We start from the raw sequence: 18905 nt of genomic DNA on the forward strand, positions 1-18905 counted from the left end.
TTCTGTCCTGAGAACCAGGGTTTACTAATCCTGCTCCATATGGCCCCTATCTAATATGCTGATCTCCAGCTTTTGAATCCTGCCTACCTAGAAAACCATACCCACCTCAACATCTTTACCTTAACCAACCTCTCTAGAATTTTTTCCCAGACTGCTTTAACTTTAAAAACCCACTGTGCTCAAATCCCTCAGGGCTAGCAATATCTTGTTTTTATCCTAACTCTTGAAATAGCAGTTAAAATTTTATTTTGTCATTTCAAAAAGTAAACACCTATAATTCAAATAAGTGCCATGCAATGTACTGAATGAGGATGAGGAAAACAGAAAAACGGATAATGCAAATTTACATAAAAATACAAATATATACCATGCAACCATTAAAGGGTCATAAGAAAAAGTTCTAATACCCATAAAATATTCATCAGGAGTATTTTTATTTAAAAGATACTATAAGTTTAACACTGACACAAATTTAATATTATCACTTTTCAACACCCTCTGCAGAGAAGTAATTCACAAGGGAAACAAAGTTTACCATGTATTTGAGTAATCCTATTTCAGGATGAAGCAGAGGCAGCTCAGGGAACCATTTCTGTGCCAAACTAGTTAGCATCTCCTAAAGTTAAAAAAAAAAAAAAGTTTTTAACTGTAGATTAATATATATTCAATTTTAACATGTTGCTCTTCAGGAAAATATATCAGCATCTACCTTATAACATATCCAGTAAGATACATAATCACTGATTTTGCCTTCTACTTCAAGAAGTAACAAGTGAAAACCAAGACTCACCTTGCATCTGCTAAAGCAAATTAAACATGGCCTGAGAAGGACTCCGTACTTCTATATTTGAGTCTTTGTGGATGAACTGCAACCTAGCTTAACAGGCAGACAAGATTGAAAATGTAACTTAGCAGTGTGGATCTATAACAATAGCTGAGTCTTGGCCAATCCCAGGGGCCATACTTCAACCACTTACAGACTGCTAAGTGTTCAAACTGTGTTCAAATAAGGCAAACGCCAATCTGTAACCAATATAGCTGTTTCTGTACCTCGCTGCCAATTTCTGAAAGCCACTTTCCTTTTTTCGTCTATTAATTTGTTCTGACCACAAAGCATCCCCAGAGTCTCTCCGAATATGCTGTGATTCAGCTGCCCAATTTGCGAACTGTTCATTGCTCCTTTAAATTTAAGTTGGCTGAAGTTGGTTGTTTTTTTTTTTAACCCATCTAAACTACCATCTTACTAAATGAAGAAAAATTTAATTACCAATTTTAAGCTTTGGATACATACATAAGCACAAATCTTGCAAGGTCAAAGTCCTCACCCACTTCCAAACTAAAATGAAAATGTCTGATAATATTTCAATTTGAGGCATAAAACTGTCATTATTTCTCAAAATATTAAGAACACAGTGACATTTTAAAATAACAGCTGTTTCGTTAAGAAAAATTTTTAAAGCCTGAGAGAAAAAACACATAGTTCTACATAAGTAACTTTGAAATAAATGTGAAAATTGAGTATCCTCACGAAAGAAAAGCCACTTATCACATATTTATTAAGCAAAACTTCTGAACACTTGTCGAATCATTGGAAGATCACTATTTTAACCCAAGGTCCATAAGGTATTTACATATACTCAGATGAATTTGCTAAAGAAAGCATGACACTTAAAATACCTACTGTTTTCACAGTATTAATATTATTATTTTCTTTCCTTTTCTTTTTTTTTTTTTTTTGAGACAGGGTCTTGCTCTGTTGCTCAGGCTGGAATGCAGTGTCATGATCATGCTCAGTGCAGCCTCAACCTCCTGGGTTCAAGCAATCCTCCTGCCTCAGCCTCCAAAGTAGCTGAGACTACAGGTACATGACACCATGACCAGCTAATTGTTGTATTTTTTGTAGAGATGGGGTCTCACCATGTGCCCAAGCTGGTCTCAAACTCCGAGGCTCAAGTGATCTGCCCGCCTCGGCCTCCCAAAGTGCTGGGACTACAGGTGTGAGCCACCATGCCCGGTCAGTATTTTTACTTTCAAAGCACTGTTTCTTAACTAACTTCTTCCTGGTAACATCTCCCAGACATAAAATACAATATTCTTCCATTTTAAAGAAAAAATACAATGACTTGTTTTCCCAAGCTCACAAAAATCAGTGGTAAAAATAGAGACTTAAAAGATGTAACTTCTCCTGCCCCCAAAACCAGGTAGTCTTATTTTGTTACATTCTTCAACTAAATTATGCTGCTCCATTAATGTTTTCTTTGCAACATTATGGGAAAATGATGTTGATATAAATTTTATGTAAGGAAAAGGTCTTTAGGTTTTATGTTAAACAGAAAAAAGGCAATATGCAAAAGTGTGTCTGTGCTATAATCTCAATTCTAAAAACAAACAAAAAAAGACTAAAAGAAAGTCAAAAGTTAACAGTGATTACTACTATTATCACTGAGTGGAAATATTACAAGTGATGTTTTTCCTTCTTTACAATTTTCAGTTATTTCCACACGGGTACAATGGTCTGAATATTTTGTCATGTGAAATTTATTTCTAAATTTACAAAAATCTTACCAGGTCAATATATATATAAACTTTCTATATAATACCTCTAGCCTTGTGATTACAGTCCACTTCATAAAATGGCTATTTAAATTCAATTTCTAGAGTAAAACCTAATGTAAAACTTCAAAGAACCAAATACTTACATATTCCTCTCTCTCATGATAAATTTCTTGAAAGACATTATTGCGCAGCTGAGTTATTTCTTCTTTTATTTTCTCAATTTGAGAGCCATCAGGATCATCTGACTTGAATCAGAAAGAAAAAGTGTTTTTTATTAACATAAAGAAAACAAGTCTTCCTTTAAGAATTCAAGTTCTATAGTAAATTACTCTGTGTGGTTTCCTTTAAGAATTCAAGTTCTATAGTAAATTACTCTGTGTGGTTTCTATGTATCCTTCAGTACCTAGCATATAAAAGACCCTTCTAATACTTGCTGAATTAACTTAGGTCAATTTATTCTAACAATTGACTTTTCTGAAACCTAGAAAAAGGAATTATAAAAAGTAAAGACATAAAATCAATTACATAGATTTTTCTTGTCTCTTCATCTGCTGTAGATTTTCTCTAAGATAAAGATGGCCAACTGTCATTCGAACAAAAGAAATGTTAATAATAGCAACCAGAATACACCTGAATTCCCTAGAATTGTCTTCTACACGATATTTGGTTAAAAACAAAACAAAAGGATGAGTTAATGTGTGAACTGTCTCCAATGATAATACATAAGCCACCTTAAAAAGTATGTATGCGTTTGTGAAAGGAAAATAAATCTTGGGAACTTTAAATCACTAAGCCAAAGGAAAAAGTCAAGCTGGGAACTGTGTCAGGCAAACCAGCTTCTCATTTTATTCCTAAATAAGATAGCTGCAACCATAAAAACCCTGCATACCTCTCTCACAATTTTCTCAGTAGGAAATTCCTTATGGGTCCCAGGATCTTCACCCTAAAACAGTTCTGTTGAATTTTACCCTGACAATGTAAATTGGTGGCTTATTTTCTCAGGTGCAGGACAAAGGACAGAACTCTAAGTCATCATCCCTTTGCTCAACTGAGACAAATGCATATCTGATTCCTTCCTCTGATTTGTAAAAATGCAGATTCACTGAGCTAGTGACTATGCCTCTATCACTCTCTCAAATGTAAATAGTGTATTTGCTGAAAGGTGATCAAAGATTAAAGAATTCAAACCATCTGTCTCTTATCTACTCACATCTTTTTAAAATTTCTTCCTCTTTCCCCAGTATCCATCCTTTCCCTTTTAAATATTTAAGCCCTCAAAATCATCTCTGAGAAAGGCACAGACCTGCCTCGCAGGCATGCATCCTTAACTTTGGCAAAATAAACTTTCTAAATTGATTGATACCTGCCTCAGATAGTTTGGTTTACACTTTAAAAGTCAGATTTCAAGGATCCAGATACTAAGATAGCCAAATAGTAACAGCTCCGGTCTGCAGCTCCCAGCGAGATCAACGGACAAGGCGAGTGATTTCTGCATTTTGAACTGAGGTACCCGGCTCATCTCACTGGGACTAGTTAGACAGTGGGTGCAGCCCACAGAGGGCAAGCAAAAGCAGGGTGGGGCGTCACCTCACCCAGGAAGTGCAAGGGGCTGGGGAACTCCCTCTCCTAGCCAAGGGAAGCCGTGAGGGACTGTGCCATGAGGAACAGTTCATTCTGGCCCAGATACTATGCTTTTCCAACAGTCTTCACAACCCACAGAGCAGGAGATTCCCTCAGGTGCATACACCACCAGGGCCCTGGGTTTCAAGCACAAAACTGGGAAGACATTTGGGCAGACACCGAGCTAGCTGCGGGAATATTTATTCATACCCGCCTTGCGCCTGGAATGCCAGCAAGACAGAACCGTTGACTCCCCTGAAAAGAGGGTTGAAGCCAGGGAACCAAGTGGTCCTGCTCAGCAGATCCCACCCCCATGGAGCCCGGCAAGCTAAGATCCACTAGCTTGAAATTCTCACTGCCAGCATGGCAGTCTGAAGTCCACCTGAGTCGCTCCAGCTTGGTTGGGGGAGGGGCCTCTGTCATTACTGAGGCCTGAGGAGGCAGTTTTCCCCTCACAGTGTAAACAAAGCCACCAGGAAGTTCAGACTCCACGGAGCCCACCGCAGCCCAGCAAAGCCTCTGTAGCCAGACTGCCTCTCTAGATTCCTCCTTTCTGGGCAGGACATCTCTGAAAGAAAGATAGAAGCCCCAGTCAGGGGCTTATAGATAAAACTCCCATCCTCCTGGGACAGAGCACCTGGGGGAAGGGGCGGCTGTGGGCATAGCTTCAGCAGACTTTAATGTTCCTGCCTTCCAGCTCTGAAGAGAGCAGCGGATCTCCCAGCACAGTGCTCGAGGTCTGCTAAGGGACAGACTGCCTCCTCAAGTGGGTCCCGGACCCCCATCCTCCTGACTGGAAGACACCTCCCAGCAGGGGACGACAGACACCTCATACAGGAGAGCTCTGGCTAGCATCTGGCAGGTGCCCCTCTGGGATGAAGCTTCCAGAGGAAGGAACATGTAGCAATCTTTGCTGTTCTGCAGTCTCCACTGGTGATACCCAGGCAAACAGGGTCTGGAGTGGACTTCCAGCAGACTCCAGCAAACCTGCAGCAGAGGGGCCTGACTGTTAGAAGGAAAACTAACAAACAGAAAGGAATAGCATCAGCATAAACAAAAAGGACGTCCACACACAAAAAAAACACATCCAAAGGTCACCAACATCAAAGACCAAAGGTAGATAAATCCAAAAAGATGAGAAAAAACCAGCACAAAAAGGGTGAAAATTTCAAAAACCAGAACATCTTTTCTCCTCCAAAGGATCACAACTCCTCGCCAGCAAGGGAACAAAACTGGATGGAGAATGAGTTTGATGAATTGACAGAAGTAGGCTTCAGAAGGTGGGTAATAACAAACTCCTCCGAGCTAAAGGAGCATGTTCTAACCCAATGCAAGGAAGCTAAGAACCTTGAAAAAAGGTTAGACGAATTGCTAACTAGAATAACCAGTTTAGAGAAGAACATAAATGACCTCATGGAGCTGAAAAACACAGTATGAGAACTTCATGAAGCATACACAAGTATCAATAGCCAAATCAATCAAGCAGAAGAAAGGATATCAGAGATTGAAGAACAACTTAATGAAATAAAGCATGAAGACAAGATTAAAGAAAAAAAATGAAAAGGAACAAAGCCTTGAAGAAATATGTGACTATGTGAAAAGACCAAACCTACGTTTGACTGGTGTACCTGAAAGTGACAGGGAAAAGGGAACCAAGTTGGAAAACACACTTAAGCATATTATCCAGGAGAACTTCCCCAACCTAGCAGGACAGGCCAACATTCAAATTCAGGAAATACAGAGAACACCAAAAACCTACTCCTCAAAAACAGCAACCCCAAGACACATAATTGTCAGATTCACCAAGATTAAAATGAAGGAAAAAATGTTAAGGGCAGCCAGAGAGAAAGGTTGGGTTACTCACAAAGAGAAGCCCATCAAACTAACAGCAATTTCTCTGCAGAAACCGTAAAATGCCAGAAGAGAATGGGGGCCAATATTCAACATTCTTAAAGAATAGAATTTTCAAACCAGAATTTCAAATCCAGCCAAACTAAGCTTCACAAGCAAAGGAGAAATAAAATCCTTTACACACAAGCAAATGCTGAGAGATTTTGTCACAATCAGACCTGCCTTACAAGAGCTCCTAAAGGAAGCACTAAATATGGAAAGGAACAACTGGTTCCAGCCAATGCAAAAACATACCAAATTGTAAAGACCATCGACACTATGAAGAAACTACATCAACTAATGGGCAAAATAACCAGTTAGTATCATAATGACAGGATCAAATTCACAATAACAATATTGACCTGAAATGTAAACAGGTGAAATGCCCCAATTAAAAGACAAGGACTGGCAAACTGGATAAAGAGTCAAGACCCATTGGTGTGCTGTATTCAGGAGACCCATCTCATGTGCAAAGACACACCATACGCTCAAAATAAAGGGATGGAGGAAGATTTACCAAGCAAATGGAAAGCAAAAAAAAGCAGGGGTTGCAATCCTGGTATCTGATAAAATAGACTTTAAACCAACAAAGATCAAAAAAAATGAAAATAAAGAAGGGCATTACATAATGGTAAAGGGATCAGTGCAACAACAAGAGTTAATTATCTTAAATATATATGCACCCAATACAGGAGCACCAAGATTCATAAAGCAAGTTCTTAGAGACCTACAAAGAGAATTAGACTCGCACACAATAATAGTGGGAGACTTTAACACCCCACTGTCAATATTAGACTAGACAGATCAATGAGACGGAAAATTAACAAGGATATTCAGAACTTGAACTCAGCTCTGGACCAAGTGGACCTAATAGACACCTACAGAACTCTCCACCCCAAATCAACAGAATATACATTCTTTTCAGCACCAGATCGCACTTATTCTAAAATTGACCACATAGTTGGAAGTAAAACACTTCTCGGCAAATGGAAAAGAACAGAAATCATAACAAACAAGTCTCTCAGACCACAGAGCAATGAAAGTAGAACTTAAGATTGAGAAACTCACTGAAAACCACACAACTACATGGAAACTGAACAACCTGCTCCTGAATGACTACTGGAGAATTAACAAAATTAAGGCAGAAATAAATAAGTTCTTTGAAACCAATGACAACAAAGACACAATGTACCAGAATCTCTGGGACACAGCTAAAGCAGTGTTTAGAGGAAAATTTATAGCACTAAATGCCCACAGGAGAAAGCAAGAAAGATCTAAAATCAACACCCTAACATCACAATTAGAAGAGCTACAGAAGTAAGAACAAACGAATTCAAAAGCTAGCAGAAGAAATAACTAAGATCAGGGCAGAACTGGAGGAGATAGAGACATGAAAAACCCTTCAAAAAAAATCAATGAATCCAGGAGTTGGTTTTTTGAAAAGATCAACAAAATAGATAGACCACTAGCCAGACTAATGAAGAAGAATCAAATAGACACAATAAAAAATGATACAGGGGATATCACCACTGATCCCACAGAAATCCAAGCTACCATCACAGAATACAATAAACACCTCTATGCAAATCAACTAGAAAATCTAGAAGAAATGGAAATATTCCTGGACACATACACCCTCCCAAGACTAAACCAGGAAGAAGTCGAATCCCCGAATATACCAACAACAAGTTCTGAAATTGAGGCAGTTATTAATAGCCTACCAACCAAAAAAAGTCCAGGACCAGACAGATACACAGACGAATTCCACCAGAGGTACAAAGAGGCGCCAGTACCATTCTTTCTGAAACAATTCCAAACAATAGAAAAAGAGGGAATCCTCCCTAACTCATTTTATGAGGCCAGCATCATCCTGGTAGGAAAACCTGGCAGACACACAATAAAAAAAAGAAAATTTCAGGCCAATATCCCTGATGAACATCCATGCAAAAATCCTCAATAAAATACTGGCAAACTGAATTCAGCAGCACATCAAAAAGCTTATCCACCAAAATCAAGTCAGCTTCATCCCTGGGATGCAAGGATGGTTCAAAATACACAAATCAGTAAACATAATATATCACATACACAGAACCAATGACAAAAACCACATGACTATCTCAATAGATGCAGAAAAAGCCTTTGATAAAATTTGACACCCCTTCATGCTAAAAATTCTCAATTAACTAGGTATTGATGGAATGCATCTCAAAATATTAAGAGCCATTTATGACAAACCCACAGCCAATATCATACTGAATGGGAAAATCTGGAAGTATCCCTTTGAAAACTGTCACCAAGACAAGGATGCCAACTCTCACCACTCCTATTTAACATAGTATTGGAAGTTCTGGACAGGGCAATCAGGCAAGAGAAAGAAATAAAAGGTATTAACATAAGAAGACAGGAAGTCAAACTGTCTCTGTTTGCAGATGACATGACTGTATATTTAGAAAACCCCATCGTCTCAGCCCAAAATCTCCTTAAGCTGGTAAGTAACTTCAGCAAAGTCTCAGGATACAAAATCAATGTGCAAAAATCACAAGCATTCCTATACACCAATAATAGGCAAACAGAGAGCCAAATCATGAGTGAACTCCCATTCACAATTGCTACAAAGAGAATAAGATACCTAGGAATACAGCTAACAAGGTATGTGAAGGACCTCTTCAAGGAGAACTACACACCACTGCTAAAGGAAATAAGAGAGGACACAAACAAATGGAAAAAAATTCCATGCTCATGGATAGGAAGAATCAACATCATGAAAATGGCCATACTGCCCAAAGTAAATTATTAATTCAGTGCTATCCCCATCAAGCCATCACTGAATTTCTGCACAGAATTTTTTTAAAAACTACTTTAAATTTCATTTGGAACTAAAAAAGAGCCCAGATAGCCAAGACAATCCTAAGCAAAAAGAACAAAGCTGGGAGGCATCATGCTACCTGACTTTAACTATACTACAAGGCTACAGTAACCAAAACAGCATGGTACTGGTGCCAAAACAGATATATAGACCAATGGAACACAAAGAGGCCTCAGAAATAATGTCACACATCTACAACCATCTGATCTTTGACAAACCTGACAGAAGCAAGCAATGGGGAAAGGATTCCCTATTTAATAAATGGTATTGGGAAAACTGGGAAAGCAATGGGAAAAGGATTCCCTACTTAATAAATGGTGTTGGGAAAACTAGCCATATGCAGAAAACTGAAACTGGACCCCTTCCTTACACCTTATACAAAAATTAACTCAAGATTAATTAAAGATGTAAACTTAAGACCTAAAACCATAAAAACCCTAGAAGAAAACCTAGGCAATACCATTCAGGACACAAGCATGGGCAAGGACTTCATGACTAAAACACCAAAAGCAATGGCAACAAAAGCCAAAATTGACAAATGGGATCTAATTAAACTAAAGAGCTTCTGCACAGCAAAAGAAACTATCATCAGAGTGAACAGGCAACCTACAGAATGGGAGAAAATTTTTACAATCTACCCATCTGACAAAGGTCTAATATCCAGAATCAACAAGGAACTTAAAACATATTTACAGGAGAAATGCAAACAACCCCATCAAAAAGTGGGCAAAGGATATGAACAGACACTTCTCAAAAGAAGACATTTATGCGGCCAACAAACGTATAAAAAAAAAGCTCATCATCACCGGTCATTAGAGAAATGCAAATCAAAACCACAATGAGATACCATCTCAGGCCAGTTAGAACGGCGATCATCAAAAAGTCAGGAAACATCCGCTCGAAGATGGCCGAAAAGGAACAGCTCTGGTCTGCAGCTCCCAGTGTGATCGACACAGAAGACAGGTGATTTCTGCATTTCCAACTGAGGTACCTGGTTCATCTCACTGGGACTGGATGGACAGTGGGTGCAGCCCACAGGGGGTGAGCCGAAGCAGGGTGGAGCATCACCTCACCCAGGAAGCACAAGGGGTTGGGGGATTTCCCTTTCCTAGCCAAGGGAAGCTGTGACAGACAGTATCTGAAAAAACGGGACACTCCTGCCCCAATACTGCACTTTTCCAACGGTCTTAGCAAATGGCACACCAAGAGATTGCACCTGGCTCGGCAGGTCCCCCGCCCACGAAGCCCTGCTCACTGCTAGCGCAGCAGTCTGAGATTGACCTGCGTGGCAGCAGTCTGGTAGGGGGAGGGACGTCCACTATTGCAGAGGCTTGAGTAGGTAAACAAAGCAGCCAGGAAGCTCAAACTGGGCAAAGCCCACTGCAGTTCAGCCAGGTCTCTGCCTCTGTAGAGTGCACCTCTAGGGGCAGGGCATAGCTGAACAAAAGGCAGCAGAAACTTCTGCAGACTTAAACGTCCCTGTCTGACAGCTCTGAAGAGATCAGCGGTTCTCCCAGCATGGTGTTTGAGCTTGGAGAATGGACAGTCTGCCTCCTACAGTGGGTCCTTGACCCTGTGTAGCCTAACTGGGAGACATCTCCCAGAAGGGGCCGACTGACACCTCATAAAACCAGGTGCCCTTCTGGGACAAAGCTTCCAGAGGAAGGATCAGGCAGCAATATTTGCTGTTCTATGATATTTGCTGTTCTACAGCCTCCGCTGGTGATACCCAGGCAAACAGGGTCTGGAATGGACCTCCGGCAAACTCCAACAGACCTGCAGCTGAGGGACCTGACTGTTAGAAGGAAAACTAACAAACAGAAAGGAATAGCATCAACATCAACAAAAAGGACATCCACACCAAAACCCCATCTGTAGGTCACCAACATCAAAGACCAAAGGTAGATTAAACCACAAAGATGGGCAGAAACCAGAGCAGAAAAACAGAAAACACTTTTCTTTTTTTTTTTTTTGAGATGGAGTCTCACTCTGTAACCCAAGTTGCAGTGCAGTGGCACGATCTCAACTCACTGCAAGCTCCACCTCCCAGGTTCACACCATTCTCCTGCCTCAGCCTCCCGAGTAGCTGGGACTACAGGTGCCCGCCACCATGCCCGGCTAATTTTTTGTATATTTAGTAGAGACGGGGTTTTACCATATTAGCTAGGATGGTCTCGATCTCCTGACCTTGTGATCTGCCCGCCTCGGCCTCCCAAAGTGCTGGCTTACAGGGGTGAGCCACCGCACCCAGCCAAAAGCTGAAAATTCTAAAAACCAAAGCTCCTCTTCTCGTCCAAAGGATCGCAGCTCCTTGCCAGCAACGGAACAAAGCTGGACAGAGAATGACTTTGACAAGCTGACAGAAGTAGGCTTCAGAAGGTCGGTAATAACAAACTTCTCCGAGCTAAAGGAGGATGTTCAAACCCATCACAAGGAAGCTAAAAACCTTGAAAAAAGATTAGATGAATGGCTAAGTTGAATGAACAGTGAAGAGAAGACCTTAAATGCCCTGATGGAGCTGAAAACCATGACACAAGAACTACGTGACGCATGCAGAAGCTTCAATAGCCAATTCAATCAAGTGGAAGAAAGGGTATCAGTGATTGAAGATCAAATTCATAAAATAAAGTAAGAAGAGAAGTTTAAAGAAAAAAAGAGTAAAAAGAAACGAACAAAGCCTCCAAGAAATATGGGACTATGTGAAAAGACCAAATCTACGGTTTGACTGGTGTACTGGAAAGTGATGAGGAGAATGGAACCAAGTTGCAAAACACTCTTCAGGATATTATCCAGGAGAACTTCCCCAACCTAGCAAGGCAGGCCAACATTCAAATTCAGGAAATACAGAGAACACCACAAAGATACTCCTTGAGAAGAGCAACCCCAAGACATATAATTGTCAGATTCACCAAGGCTGAAATGAAGGGAAAAAATGTCAGGTTACTCAAAAAGGGAAGCCCATCAGACTAACAGCAGATCTCTTGGCAGAAACTCTACAAGCCAGAAGAGAGTGGGAGCCAATATTCAACATTCTTAAAGAAAAGAATTTTCAACCCGGAATTTCATATCCAGCCAAACTAAGCTTCATAAGTGAAGGAGAAATAAAATACTTTACAGACAAGCAAATGCTGAGAGATTTTGTAACCACCAGGCCTGCCTTACAAGAGCTCCTGAAGGAAGCACTAATCATGGAAAGAAACAACCAGTACCAGCCACTGCAAAAATATGCCAAATTGTAAAGACCATCAAGGCTAGGAAGAAACTGCATCAACAAATGGGCAAAATAACCAGTAAAAATCATAATGACAGGATCAAATTCACACATAGTAATATTAACCTTAAATGTAAATGGGGTAAATGCCCCAATTAAAAGACACAGACTGGTAAATTGGATAAAGAGTCAAGACCCATCAGTGTGCTGTATTCAGGAAACCCATCTCACATGCAGAGATGCACATAGGCTCAAAATAAAGGGATGGAGGAAGATTTACCAAGCAAAAGGAAAGCAAAAAAAAGCAGGGGTTGCAGTCCTAATCTCTGATAAAACAGACGTTAAACCAACAAAGATCAAAAGAGACAAAGAAGGCCATTACATACTGGTAAAGGGATCAATTCAACAAGAAGAGCTAACTATCCTAAATATATATGCACCCAATACAGGAGCACCCAGATTCATAAAGCAAGTTCTTAGAGACCTACAAAGAGACTTAGACTCCCACACAATAATAATGGGAGACTTTAACACCCCACTGTCAACATTAGACAGATCAACGAGACAGAAGGTTAACAAGGATATCCAGCACTTGAACTCAGCTCTGCACCAAGAGGACCTAATAGACATCTACAGAACTCTCCACCCCAAATCAAAAGAATATACATTCTTCTCAGCACCACATCACACTTATTCTAAAATTGACCACATAGTTGGAAATAAAACACTCCTCAGCAAATGTAAAAGAACAGAAACTGTGTCTCAGACCACAGTGCCATCAAATTAGAACTGAGGATTAAGAAACTCACTCAAAACCACACAACTACATGGAAACCAAAAAACCTACTCCTGAATGACTACTACATAAATAACAAAATGAAGACACAAATAAAGATGTTCTTTGAAACCAATGAGAACAAAGACACAACGTACCAGAACCTCAGGGACACATTTAAAGCAGTGTGTGGAGGGAAATTTATAGCACTAAATGCCCAAAAGAGAAAGCAGGAAAGATCTAAAATCAACACTCTAACATCACAATTATAAGAAATAGAGAAGCAAGAGCAAACACATTCAAAAGCTAGTAGAAGGCAAGAAATAACTAAGATTAGAGCAGAACTGAAGTACATATAGACACACAAAAAAAACCCTTCAAAAAAATCAATGAATCCAGGAGTTGGTTTTTCGAAAAGATCAACAAAATTGATAGACTGCTAGCAAGATTAATAAAGAAGAAAAGCGAGAAGAATCAAATAGACACAATAAAAAATGATAAAGGGGCTATCATCACCAATGCAACAGAAATACAAACTACCATCAAAGAATACTATAAACACCTCTACGTAAATAAATTAGAAAATCTAGAAATGGGTAAATTCCTGGACACATACATCCTCCCAAGACTAAACCAGGAAGAAGTTGAATCTCTAAATAGACCAATAACAGGCTCTGAAATTGAGGCAATAATTAATAGCCCACCAACCAAAAAAAGTCCAGGACCAGACGGATTCATAGCCAAATTCTACCATAGGTACAAAGAGGAGCTGGTACCATTCCTTCTGAAACTATTCCAATCAATAGAAAAAGAGGGAATCCTCCCTAACTCATTTTATGAGGCCAGCATCATCCTGATACCAAAGCCTGGCAGAGACACAACAAAAAAAGAGAATTTTAGACCAATATCCCTGATGAACATTGATGAAAAAATCCTAAATAAAATACTGGCAAACCGAATCCAGCAGCACGTCAAAAAGCTTATCCACCACGATCAAATTGGTTTCATCCCTGGGGTGCAAGGCTGGTTCAACATATGCAAATCAATAAATGTAATCCAGCATATAAACAGAACCAAAGACAAAAACCACATGATTATCTCAATAGATGCAGAAAAGGCCTTTGACAAAATTCAACAGCCCTTCATGCTAAAAACTCTCAATAAACTAGGTACTGATGGAAGGAATCTCAAAATAATAAGAGCTATTTATGACAAACCCACAGCCAATATCATACTGAATGGGCAAAAACTGGAAGCATTCCCTTTGAAAACTGGCACAAGACAGGGATGCCCTCTCTCACCACTCCTATTCAACACAGTGTTCGAAGTTCTGGCCAGGGGAATCGGGCAAGAGAAAGAAATAAAGGGTATTCAATTAGGAAAAGAGGAAGTCAAATTGTCCCTGTTTGCAGATGACATGATTCTATATTTAGAAAACCCCATCGTCTCAGCCCAAAATCTCCTTAAGCTGATAAGTAACTTCAGCAAAGTCTCAGGATACAAAATCAATGTGCAAAAATCACAAGCATTCCTATACACCAATAACAGAAAAACAGAGAGCCAAATCACGAGTGAACTCCCATTCACAACTGCTACAAAAAGAATAAAATACCTAGGAATCCAGCTTACAAGGGATGTGAAAGTCCTCTTCAAGGAGCACTACACACCACTGCTCAAGGAAATAAAACACGACACAAACAAATGGAAGAGCATTCCATGCTCACAGATAGGAAGAATCAGTATCGTGAAAATGGCCATACTGCCCAAGGTAATTTATAGATTCAATGCCATCCCCATCAAGCTACCAATAACTTTCTTCACAGAACTGGGAAAAAAACACTTTAAAGTTCATATGGAACCAAGAAAGAGCCCACATTGCCAAGACAATCCTAAGCAAAAAGAACAACGTTGGAGGCATCATGATGCTACCTGACTTCGATCTATACTACAAGGCTACAGTAACCAAAACAGCATGGTACTGGTACCAAAAGAGAGATATAGAGCAATGGAACAGAACAGAGGGCCCAGAAATAACACCATACATCTATAACCATCTGATCTTTAACAAACCTGACAAAAACAAGCAATTGGGAAAGGATTTCCTATTTAATAAATGGTGCTGGGAAAACGGGCTAGCCATATGTAGAAAGCTGAAACTGGATCCCTTCCTTACACCTTATACAAAAATTAATTCAAGATGGATTAAAGACTTAAATGTTAGACCTAAAATCATAACAACTCTAGAAGAAAACCTAGTCAATACCATTCAGGACATAGGCATGGGCAAGGACTTCATGACTAAAACACCAAAAGCAATGGCAACAAAAGCCAAAATTAACAAATGGGATCTAATTAAACTAAAGAGCTTCTGCACAACAAAAGAAACTACCATCAGAGTGAACAGGCAACCTACAAAATGGAGAAAATTTTTGCAATCTACCCATCTAACAAAGGTTTAATATCCAGAATCTACCACGACTTAAACAAATTTACAAGAAAAAAACAATCCCATCAAAAAGTGAGCAAAGGATATTAACAGACACTTCTCAAAAGAAGACATTTATGCAGCCAACAGACACATGAAAAAATGCTCATCATCACTGGTCATCAGAGAAATGCAAATCAAAACCACAGTGAAATACGATCTCATACCAGTTAGAATGGCGATCATTACAAAGTCAGGAAACAACAGATGGGGGAGAGGATGTGGAGAAATAGGAACACTTTTACACTGTTGGTGGGACTGTAAACTAGTTCAACCATTGTGGAAGACAGTGTGGCAATTCCTCAAGGATCTAGAACTAGAAATACCATTTGACCCAGCCATCCCATTACTGGGTATATACCCAAAGGATTATAAATCATGCTACTATAAAGACACATGCACACGTATGTTTATTGTGGCACTATTCACAATAGCAAAGACTTGGAACAAACCCAATTGCCCATCAATAATAGACTGGATGAAGAATATGTGGCACATATACACCATGGAATACTATGCAGCCATAAAAAAGGATGAGTTCACGTCCTTTGCGGGGACATGGATGCAACTGGAAACCATCATTCTCAGCAAACTATCACAAGGACAGAAAACCAAACACCACATGTTCTCACTCATAGGTGGGAAGTGAACAATAGGAACACTTGGACGCAGGAAGGGGACCATCACACCCCAGGGTCTGTTGTGGGGTGAGGGGACAGGGAGAGGGACAGCATTAGGAGAAATACCTAATGTAAATGACTAGTTAATGGGTGCAGCAAACCAACATGGCACATGTATACCTATGTAACAAACCTGCACGTTGTGCACATGTACCGTAGAACTTAAAGTATAATAATGAAAAAAAAAAACAACATAGGCAACATGCAAATACACACACACACACACAAAAGTTAGGAAACAACAGATGCTGGAGAGGATGTGGAGAAATAGGAATACTTTTACACTGTTGGTGGGAGTGTAAATTAGTTCAACCATTGTGGAAGACAGTGTGGCAATTCCTGAAGGATCTAGAACCAGAAATACCATTTGACCCAGCAATACCATTACTGGGTATATACCCAAAGGATTATAAATCATTCTACTATAAAGACACATGCACACATAGGTTTATTACAGTACTATTAACAATAGCAAAGACTTGGAACCAACCCAAATGCTCATCAACGATTGAGTGGATAAACAAAATGTGGCACATGTACACCATGGAATATTATGCAGCTATAAAAAAGGATGAGTTCATGTCCTTTGCAGGGACAAGGATGAAGCTGGAAACCATCAGTCTCAGCAAACTAACACAGGAACAGAAAACCAACCACCGCATGTTCTCACTCATAAGGTGAGGTGAACAATGAGAAAACATGGATGGACACAGGGAGGGGAACATCACACACCGGGCCTGTCAGGGGGTAGGGGTCTAGGGGAGGGATAGCATTAGGAGAAATACCTAATGTAGGTGATGGGTTGATGGGTGCAGCAAACCACCATGGCACGTGTATACCTATGTAACAAACCTGCACATTCTGCACATGTATCCCAGAACTTAAAGTATAACAAAAGTCAGATTTCTCCAAAAGTTGAAAAATCAGACTAAAAAAATCAACTTCCCCAAAGCCCAGAATAGAAAAAAACTAGAAAGTTCTTCAACTATGATATTAGTTCTAGAATAGTCCTCTGCTCCACCCCCAATTCGGTGCTCAGAAGCAGAAGACAGATAATTCAAATTGGATTAAGGCATAATACAGATCCTTGTACATAAATCAAATCCTCAAAGGAACACAAAGTTTACTATCTTATTCACAAAGTTTCAAGCCTAAAGGAAGAAGTTAGTCCAGATTACGGCATCCTAATCCTCTCCAGTTCTATTATCATATAAAAGCAACTTAAAATACTTGCAAGAAATATTACATCTATCCATAAAAACGGAGTTAACAAAAGATACCATGATCTTAAAAATACTTTATGACAAAACGCTACCTTCAAGGGGGTACCCTGTCACCTGCATGTAGCAAGTTGGTATTACAATAAACATTCTAACAGTCCAAACCAAAAGAGCTTTTAAAATTATTCTAAAATGTTCATGTTACTAAGAACCAAGGCAGCCTAGGAAAATGTTTTTAAAGAATATTTAATGATATAGGAAAATTTTTACACTATTACTGTAATCTCAATTTTATTTATATACACAGAAAACAAGATAAAGTATATAAAACAAAATGTGAATATAATGGCTCTCTTATTGTAAAGAGTGTATTTATGCATTATTTTTATGAAGCAGAGATCAAGTAAAATGAGATGCACATAAAGATCAGTAAGAAACAACTGTTTCCTTACCTCTTCCAAATTATTTTTTTCAACCAATTTCCATCTGAGTCGAGCTTTTAAGCTTTTCAATGTCTTCTTAATGGATAGCAAGTGATCCACACTGGGACTCTTATTTAAATATTCAATAAGCTGCTTTTTAAACTAAGTAAACAAAAGTTATGTATTTTCAAACACATAAGAAAAATATTTATTGAACAGTGATCATTTATTATTTCTCTGTTAAGATTCACCTAGCATGTACTGAGTTCAGATTGAGATACTTAGAAAATCTATAATTTTCAACAAGACAATTCAATAGATTTCCTTTTTATCCATGTTTCTATTTAGAAGAATATCAGTTCCAGCACTCAAAGTAGCAAAGACAAAGTAATATTTCAAACTGAGACATACAATAAAACACACATTGTTAGTATGGATGAAAAAGGAATTTCTAGTGAGCATGTAAACTGAAATCATCTTTCCCAAAAGTGGTTTGAAAATATGTATCAAGTTTTAATAATGTCCATTCCTTTTAACTCAGTAATTATGGAATTTAGAAATCTGAGAAATAAAAACAAAAAATTATGCACGAACATATGTACAGTGTTATTTATGGTAGGAAAAATTGGAAGTAATCTTAATGTCCAACACACATGAAAGGTTAATGTTGTACATCTACATAGGGATGAGGATTTAGTCACTCAAGATGACAGTATAGAAAAATCATATAGAAAAATGTTCATAATATACCATTAAAGGAAGAAAGTATGTTTGAAGTAACTTAAAAAACAATGCAATGCATATATATATGCTCACAAACATACAGATGCACATCCAGTGAGTAAATACTCTAAAACTATCTCTTAGGCTAAGGGAATTACAAGCAATGTTTTATTTCTTATCTTTCTGTATATAGCAAATTATCTACAGTAGACTTATACAGGCAAAAAGAAAATGATGTTAAAGATTATGGTTCTCATGGACATAAGAAAATAAAATTTTTAAAACAATAAAAAATTTGATATATTTATATCATTAAAAATCACCATTTCCAGTTGATAGTGAATTCTAATAATAATAGATAATTTACTGACACTGAGTATTAAACAACGAGAAAAATTTAAGTACTGAAAAATTCAAAGCATCAATTTATAAGATCAATAAGAGAAAGCACAATCAA

At 38.7% G+C, this 18905-nt stretch overlaps 1 protein-coding gene across 2 annotated transcripts in view; it reads right to left on the reverse strand.

Annotated features, from left to right (window-relative positions):
• Positions 1–18905, reverse strand: part of STK31 (serine/threonine kinase 31) — a 142464-nt gene that overhangs the window by 49979 nt on the left and 73580 nt on the right. For both annotated transcript variants that reach the window (XM_054559383.2, XM_009242947.4), the window contains exons 15-17: positions 17756–17887; positions 2700–2801; positions 536–616 (exon numbers count right to left, since the gene is read on the reverse strand). In XM_054559383.2, coding sequence (XP_054415358.1) covers positions 536–616; positions 2700–2801; positions 17756–17887 — 315 coding nt within the window. The remainder of the gene's footprint in view (positions 1–535; positions 617–2699; positions 2802–17755; positions 17888–18905) is intronic.

Source organism: Pongo abelii, chromosome 6 (genome assembly GCF_028885655.2).
Source record: "Pongo abelii isolate AG06213 chromosome 6, NHGRI_mPonAbe1-v2.0_pri, whole genome shotgun sequence".
Taxonomy (NCBI): Eukaryota; Metazoa; Chordata; class Mammalia; order Primates; family Hominidae; genus Pongo; species Pongo abelii.